We start from the raw sequence: 8,877 nt of genomic DNA on the forward strand, positions 1-8,877 counted from the left end.
AAAAATCAAGAGAATTTCATGGGACTTAATGGGCATGAGTTTCCAGAACAAAATGTGCCCAGCAAATAGATAAAACAGACCCACAGCAAAGCTATGCTGTTAGAAAATTTCAGAACAGAGGAGACAAAAATATCCTACAAGCTTTCAGAGAGAAAAATAGGGTTTTATACAAAATATCACGAAAACACATTTTCAAATATGCAAGATGTAAAAGAATTATGTCCCAGGCACCCTTTCACGGGAAACTACTGGAAGAACATGCACTGCACCAAAATGAAAAACTAAACTAAGAGAGGCTACAGAAAACAGGAAACCAAGAGGATAAGTAGAAGATTCCAGAATGAAAGCATACACAGGAACATACCAGTTCTCCAGTCTCTAGGATAGAATGCTTCAGTTTGAAATTGATAAAGTACACTGAGCATCTTAAGAGAAGATTTAAAAATGATAAACAGTTTGAGGTCGAATTAGTCATAAGTACATAAGCAAACAAAATAAGTAAGACAAGTGATTAATTCCAGGGAAAATAAGTTGTTCAGGAAGGTTAATCATACAGTTTACTCATACATGAATGACTGCATTCTGGTTAGTACTTACATAGTTAACAAAATTACCACACAAGTAGATTGAGAAGTTGGGGGGATAAAGACTGAGATGTGTAGGGGCAGAGAAATAAACCTAAACCTTCATCTTCTAAAGAGAAAATCAGTAGAAATGACCTAAAATTGATAAATCAAGAAGAAGCAATATAACTGTGCTATTGAAAAATATGGGGACAATTTTTTTAAAAACTCAAATGAAAGTGTTTGCTTTTGCAGATTTAAAAATAGGAGTGGGAGCAGGAGAATGATCCTTTTCTTAGAATTAATTAACTCTTTAAATTCATAACTTCCATAAAATTATTTGATTCTTTAAACTCATAACTTTTTTAAAAAAGAAAGATGCAAAAAGAAAAATTCCAGTCATCAACTATCTATGCCCCAAAAATATTTTTTAAATGCCAATGCAATCCATATTCTTAAACTTTTTAGAAAATCTGCATAACTTTAATGTATTATATTAACCAACTAAAGAATTGTTTTTGAAACTCTATTTAAAAGCATTTCAAAGAATTCCAAAACATAGCAACAATGTAAAGACAAGCATAACCCCATCCCCCAGATAGTTCATTATTTGTCTAAGTATTCATATTGCATTTATATTTGGAACAATAGTGGCTTATTATAAAAAAGACATAGTTGTGTTTAACATGCCAGGTCTGGGTAACCATTCAAGATTTTGACAAAAATTACCCCAAAGTAATATAAATTTAGGCACTTAAAAAGGCCAGATGTGAAGTTTTAAGAAAATTTTGAATTCAGTCTGGAGTCAATATTTATTAAAAAACTGAACCAAATCCATAAATCATAAATACTACTTTCCTTCATAAATTCATTATATTTTCTGAAACACATTACCGATTTAGTTTTCCTTTCTTTGATATTGGTATTTGGAATCATTTTAATATAGTTTACAGCTTTAAGTTCTACGTAACCTGAATATCTTATTACAATTAAAAATATAAATCCAGAAGCGATAACCTTTCCTTCCAGAAGAACCCAATTAATAAATGTAGAAGGAATGAGAGAAATAGAAAATCATCATTAGAACACCAAGTAGTAACCGACACAGCAAGAACTGCCAATGAATACGAAATGAGTTTAAGCAGAAACGGGACATTTGCATAGTCTCAAAGTATCTCTAGCAAATATTCAGTCATCACAAAGGAAACAGTAATTTTCAGTAAAGGATCCTAGCAGACACCACTGTAGATAGTGATTAAGATTAACAACACCAGAAATACATTACAACATCAGGTGTTATAATATATTATCACAGATTGGAGGACACTAGAGAGACATGACAACTAGATGCAAGGTGGGATCCTGCACTGGAACCTGGAACAGTAAGTAAAAGGACATTAGTGAAAAGACTAAGAAAATTTCTACTTTTAAAATTCTCTACTTTAGTTAATAGTATTGTACATCAAGGCTAATTTCTTAATTTGACAAATGTTCTATGGTTATGTAAGATGTTAACAGAAGGGGAATTTGAAAGAAAAGTATACAGAAACTATTTTTACAGCTCTTCAGGTGGTCTAAAATTATCTCAAATTTTTTTAAAAACTTAAGAAAACACACATATATGTATATAGGTTCATAATCTCCTGTGTATATATATAAATCAAGACAATGGAAACTGGTATCTTGGGCACTCAGTTAAATAGCAGTGTTCTCTCCTGACAATTAGTAATTGTCTCACTGGTTTATGTTAACTTAACTTTAAGGGTATCCCCCTTCTAAATTTTTAGTATCAAGTACTATTTTCTAATATTCATAGAAAAGCCTTTTTTTTTTTTTTAACATTCCTATATTAGGCCAAAAATTAAAATCCTAGAATAACATTATTACCATATTATCTCATAAAATCACTAACCTCAACCATAAGACCCAGCCAATATTTTTCCTCCATTTGTTCTCTGTTCTCATCATAATGTTTGTATTAGTTTTGTTTTTTCAATAAGGAGAGATGACTGATCAATTTATTATTACTAATAGACTTGTCAGTCAAAAAAAAAAACATTTATCATTTGGCTATCTTATTAAGCAACAAGCTATTTTTCCAGTAACAGATACTGTATACTACAACTCACTTCAGGTGTAAAAAGTAAGTTATTTACATAACTCTCTTCTATCCAATAGCATAGAGCTACCCAAGTAAGCCCAGCTAAGATCCTTTCAATAACTCTTCCTTAAATTTGGCTCTAAAATGACTCTTATTGGTAATAAAAATCTTTTTATAAAACACACAACAATTTCTATGCAATTTATTCTAGGGCAATAAACATCAAATCTACCTTTAAAAGAAAAAAATAATTTCCTGCTCTAGCTATGGCTGTTTTATTCCCTGAGCATGAATTCTCTTTTACCCTCATTGTTTGGACTATAAACTGAGCTGCAATCTGCTCATAGGGATTTTGACAATGAAAACTAATATTTTGGATGCAGAATAGCATTTCCAAATAGTCGTATTTATTACTTTTACAGTTATTATTTCTATCCACTGTGGCATTTAATTTTTCATCTGTTATCTTTCACAATGCTCGGTATGGAAGCAGCACTAGTGTAAAGATAATTAAGGGGAAAAAATTTTTTAAGTGGATCTTTATCCAAATACAATAAAAGAGCAAAAAAGAAAAATGGCCACAAACATTTTCATTCTTATGCCCATGCCATTTCCAAATTCGCCTTCCACTATTAACATGAAAAGTAGAAGTGGTAAAACTCTAACCTAATGAACTATACAGAAAAGGAGGCAATTTACCTCAGGAACTCACTACACACTGCAATATATTCAAGTGGTGAAAAGATATAAATTCATTCAGAAATGCCATACTATCTGGCTGTCAATATAGCCTCTTGAATAATTATATTAAACATATTACTACAAAATGTACCAAGAAGTAGAGAATAATACTATATTTGTGAACTGCAAATAACAAAACAAAACAGAGGTCCAACAAGGCTAAGTCCAAGCTGTAATTACACAGGAAGTGTATGCTGAAAGCAGTCACAATGTACAAAAATGTGACAAATAATCCAGGTGTTTTAAAAAACAGAGCCTGTTTGTTTCAGATTATATCCAGTCTCATATGGTAGGTTTCTGATAAGCCTGTTACATAAAGTGTATTTCCCTCCTGCTGATAAGAAGCAGCTTGCAGATAACCATAAATTTCTTAAGGAATGAATCTACTTGGCAATATTGATAGTTCCATAGTTTCCTATTACATTCATTGGTCTGAAAGCTGAAAACAACTCATAATAAAAATGTTCCAAGTCCTTTACCAGTTTTTCAAGTTTTAAATCACAGGAAAAGTTGGAATGTATTGCTTCTTGTCATCAACAGGCATTTCAAAAAGAGGGTAATTAACCAAAACCAAGAGTCCTTTGGTCAAGTTAGTAGCAGGCTTCCCTTTGTTCTAAATCCTTTCATAATCCCTTTTTTTCCAATTTTTCTAGTATGGCCTGGATTTTACAAACAGCCTCTTTCCTGGCCTGCCGGACAGAGTCCTGGCCCCCAGTTTCAACTGAATCCAGTTCCAAAAGTTCCTTGGTTAGCATCTCTTCCAGAAGCCAGTATGCTTTGTCTGTCTTTTTTCCTATGAATTCTTCTACTTCTTGCTCAAGATACTGAACCTTCTCCAGCACATGTATGATTTTTTTAATACTTGGGGGAGTACCTTCATCTGAAGATAAACACTCTTCAGGAAGATTATTACTTTGCTCTTGATTGCTGGCATGTTCATTGGTGGCATTACCATAAAGCTGAGGCTCAGCACTATATTGGACTTGAGAATCCAAAAGATCTGAATTATCACTGTTCATTGTTCCCGAGGACTCATACTGATGGACATTGGAAGGAAAGTTGTGCCGGTTCATGCCTTGATCTGATTGGCTATAGGGGTATGAGGAATCCTTGGAATGGAAAGCAGAGAGGGAACAAGAAGCTGTTTTAATAGGAATCCAACAACATCAAATTTATTAGCCCACATCTTTCACCTGAGCAGGAAGATACATGAAAAGATTCCCCACCAGTAAAACTTGACCTCCCTCCTTAATGATTTGAGAAAAACACAGCCTTAAAAAGATAAAAGGGAGTATCCTGACAAGTAAAAGGCAGAGAATTCCTGAGTATAATGGTTGGAACCCTCCCTGAGGCAGGTCATCATCATGAACACCTCATAATCTATCCTTACCACCTCACAATCTATTCAGTGACTTAATAAATAGGAATTAGATAGTTTTTCCCATGAAGAGTTAAAACCTTAAGACAGGTCATGAAAAGTAACCTAGCCATAAGCAAAGGATGTTCAAGTCTTTGGTTTAAACCATACAATTTTGCATTGGTTTTGTCTTCTGTCTATAGATTGAGGTAATAAATACAAAATTTCTGATTTTGTTCAACATTCAGATAATATTTTGACAAACAATAAAAGAACGTTTTTTTTTGTCTTTTAAAAAGAGGATGTAAATCTAAAACTGCTCTAAAAAATAGTCTTTTTTTTTTTTTTTAAATAAAATAAAAAGTAAACTGGGCTATGTAAGGCTAAAGTAGTAGTCACCAACATTTTGTAATTAGTCCCCATTTAACATAGACCAATCCAGAAAAATACCATGTTGTATTCTCAATTATCCAAACATCAAAAGAACATTTAGAAGGTCTCCTACCTTGGGCTGCTGGGCTGGTGGTGAAGAAGGTGGCTGAGGAGAGCCACTGGTAGGCCATGATGAAGTACTTTCACTCAGGTAGAGATTCCCAGGTGGTGCTGAGGGCGCAGCTGAAGGCCAGGGATAACGGGTTCCCATTCCATAAGCACCAGGAGAAGCCCATGAGTCCTCTTGTGGTCGTACAGATGGTCCTGGTTGTGGAATACTACGATTACCATCCCCATAAGGATAATGGGGCAGGGTTGTTCCAGGGTTCTAGGTTGAGAGGAAGGAAATATGCCGGTCATTGCTAAAAAAAAAAAATACCTTAAAAAATACCTTAAAGAAGTAATAAAAATGTTCTAGTATAAACAGATGCAGAGATGCTTCCTCTCTGCTTAACAGAGTACTTTAGCTTATACTGGGCTAAACTGTAGCATCTCTGATCAGTTAAAGCAATTTCTCCAAGCCTAAAAAAGCTTGGTTCTAAAGATACCAGGGGCAGATTTGATGATGATCAAACTCAGAAGGAATGGACCTAAAATTCAATGGCCGAAGCACGGCATAAGTCTGTCCCATAGATACTCTAAATAAGCAGACCCATATGTTATAAGGAGGCACAAATGAAGATATATTAGAACTCCTCTTAAGGTGAACAGAGAAATAAACATGGTATCATTCCTAGAATACTAAAAAATATAAACCCAACAGAAAAATGCTCACCTGTGAAGTAGGATATCCTGAAACCTGCCCCCTAAGAGGAGGTGCTTCAGTCTGGCAGTCCTGCTGAGGATACATCCAAGCAGAGACTGGGGCTGGGCTGTTGCCAGGTGAGCGGTAAGTGCCTGGAACCTCTGTGGAGTAATTGGTCTGAGTATATCCAGGTGTGTAATAAGCCCCAGTGTATGAGGCAGTATTTGCCCCAGGGCCAGTGGGGTATGGTGAGCCATATGCACCATTTGTATAAGAATTCAAACTCTGTAAAAAAGCAAAGTTGAGACAAAAAAAGATGAACAGAAGAGTTGAAATGCCCTGACTTAATGTCCAACTTTGAAAACTCTGGGAAGAGATCAGTAACTAATGAAAATATGAACTAGTAAGCAACCTTTGAAGCATTCTTTCTCTCATATATTATAATCACATGCCATATATTAAACTCAGATTTTCACTAGAGTCTGTGTCATAAAAACAGGAAAGTATATTGTGATGGAACTCCTTAGAGCAGTGCCTCCATTCCAAACATTTCTATAAGTATACCTAACATTTATACCGAACAGCGAAGAACTCATACCCACAAACTGGGGAGGGAATTCTGGGAAAGCTGGGAGAGTGGCTAGAGAAAGAAGAAAATAATCATTATAAAATAGAAAGAAAAAAAGACTACACAGACAGACCTAGCTAGGCCAGATGCTATATATATAACTGCTGTGAGCATTAGTTTCTCTATAAGACTAGAGATCATATACTTATCTTGCAGGGTTATTGTGAAAATTAAATGAGATTTCATATATAAAATGCTTAGCATAGTGTCTGGTACATAGTGTAGTCAATAAAAGGTAATTATTTTTAATATCATTGTTGTTGGTATCACTGTGGCAAGGTCAAGAAATGAACTCAGATCTGACTCCAAAGCTCATGTTCTTTGTATTATCCCCCTCTGCTTCCCAAATAACAGCAGACGAGACATATTGCTTATTGTAGTTTTAAATCACCTATCTAGACTATTATTGACACTCAAAATCCTGTTTACTAATCCAAACAAAATTAAATTTAAACTCTAAATTTAAATGATTCAAATAATTTCCACTTTACCTTTTAAAAATGGTTAAAACATAGAATCAAGTTTTCTAGTACTCATGTTTCTCTCTAAGACTAAGATTAAGATTAAGGCATAATTTTTCCCACCTTAGATAGAAGAATCCTGTGATGTTATCTAGACTTATTGTGGTGGTCATTTGGGAATGTATACAAAAATCAAATCATTATTATATTCTATACCTCAAACTAATATTTCAGTTATATCTCAATAAATAATCCTGATATCCTGTATAGCTGTTAATGACTGAAGAAAATGAAATTCAAATTTGATTCCTAAGCTAATACATCAAAAAGTGGGACAGATTGAAGTGGAAGGTCATAATACTGTGGAAAATGATTTAAATTCTTAGCCATCCTTTATATGGCAAGAGAATAAAAAAGAGGCTGTCTATCACCACAAGGCCTACAGGGGGTTCCAGTAAAGATCCAGTAAGACATTCCCCAAGTAGGACAATGAACCACCCCTTTGTTAAGGCCACTATTGTTAAGGAGGTTATTGAGGTCTTCTGCTTATGGGTTGCTATGACTAAACAAAGAATCCCTTAATACAACATATACAGTTGGAGACTTGATATAACATCATGTGACTTTCTGTACTTTTTGTTATTAAACTTCTAGAAACCCTTCCTAAGAAAATGATTCAACTAAAAAAAAGTTATAGGCATGAATTTGTTCATCACAACTATTTATAATCACATAAAATTGTCAACAACCTTAATAATGAAATGATTAAGTAGATTATAGGCTATTCATTGAGGAATTTTATTCTGTCTTAAAAATTCACTGTTAAAACTTACCAGATATTTGATGATATTAAAGAAATTCCTCTAGCAACACCACAAGTCCTCCTATTGTGCTTATACTGGAAAACATGAAAGGCTCCACCACAAAGTACTCCAAGATTTTGTAATTATCAGCAGTCAACATCAACTTATTTTTCTACTAATACTAATTTTTGGAACCACCAGATCTATTATCATCCACCAGCAGCTTCTTCATGCAATAAATTTACTTAGAGAACTATTCCAATTTTTGTCTAACAGGAGCTCCTGACCACAGTACTTAATAAGCTACACTTTACAACCCAGTTTCCCTTTAATTAAAGGAAAAAGTGTTACAGGTTCTGACCAATATCTTTTTGTATCATTTCTCCATTCAGAATGTTACAAAAGGATTTCGGTTTTCTTTGTTAGATAAATCTATTCCTAGGCACTCAGTGTTCTATGGTGTAATCTCTCAGAAGAAAGAATATCTTTTTTTTTTTTTTAATTAAGTTTATTAGGGTAACATTAGTTAATACAATTATATAATTTTCAGGCATACATTATAATTTGACATCTATATATTCTATTGTGTGATTACCACCCAAAGTCCAGTTTCCTTCAGCTACCATATATTTGATCCCCTTTACCCACTTTACCCTCCCCCTACTCTCCTCCATTGACCCCCTTTACACCGTCTACCTCTCCCCTCCTCCCCTACTCCCTGGTAACCACTCGTCCACTGTCCATGTCCAAGAATCTCTGTTTGTTTGTCCTGTTCATTTGTTGCTTTTAGGTTTATATCCCACATATAAGTGATATCATGTGATTTTCAACTTTTTCTGTATGGCTTATTTCACTTAGCATGATTATCTCGAGGTCCATCCAGGTTGTCCCAAATGACAGTATTTCATCTCTTCTTATGGCTGAGTAATATTCGATTGTATATGTGTATCACAGCTTCTTTAGCCAATCATCTATCGTAGGACACTTCGGTTGCTTCCATGTCCTGGCCACTGTGAATAATGCTGCTATGAACATCGGTGTGCAAA

General features: G+C 34.3%; 1 protein-coding gene across 3 annotated transcripts in view; it reads right to left on the minus strand.

Moving 5' to 3' along the window:
• The window catches only part of DDHD2 (DDHD domain containing 2), a 65,163-nt gene that overhangs the window by 31,520 nt on the left and 24,766 nt on the right, over positions 1–8,877 (minus strand). For all 3 annotated transcript variants that reach the window (XM_015592882.2, XM_015592881.2, XM_015592880.2), the window contains exons 3-5: positions 5,970–6,224; positions 5,268–5,522; positions 4,280–4,514 (exon numbers count right to left, since the gene is read on the minus strand). In XM_015592882.2, the coding sequence (XP_015448368.1) occupies positions 4,280–4,514; positions 5,268–5,522; positions 5,970–6,224 (745 nt within the window). The remainder of the gene's footprint in view (positions 1–4,279; positions 4,515–5,267; positions 5,523–5,969; positions 6,225–8,877) is intronic.

The sequence above is a fragment of the Pteropus alecto genome, unplaced genomic scaffold, assembly GCF_000325575.1.
Source record: "Pteropus alecto unplaced genomic scaffold, ASM32557v1 scaffold24, whole genome shotgun sequence".
Lineage (NCBI taxonomy): Eukaryota > Metazoa > Chordata > Mammalia > Chiroptera > Pteropodidae > Pteropus > Pteropus alecto.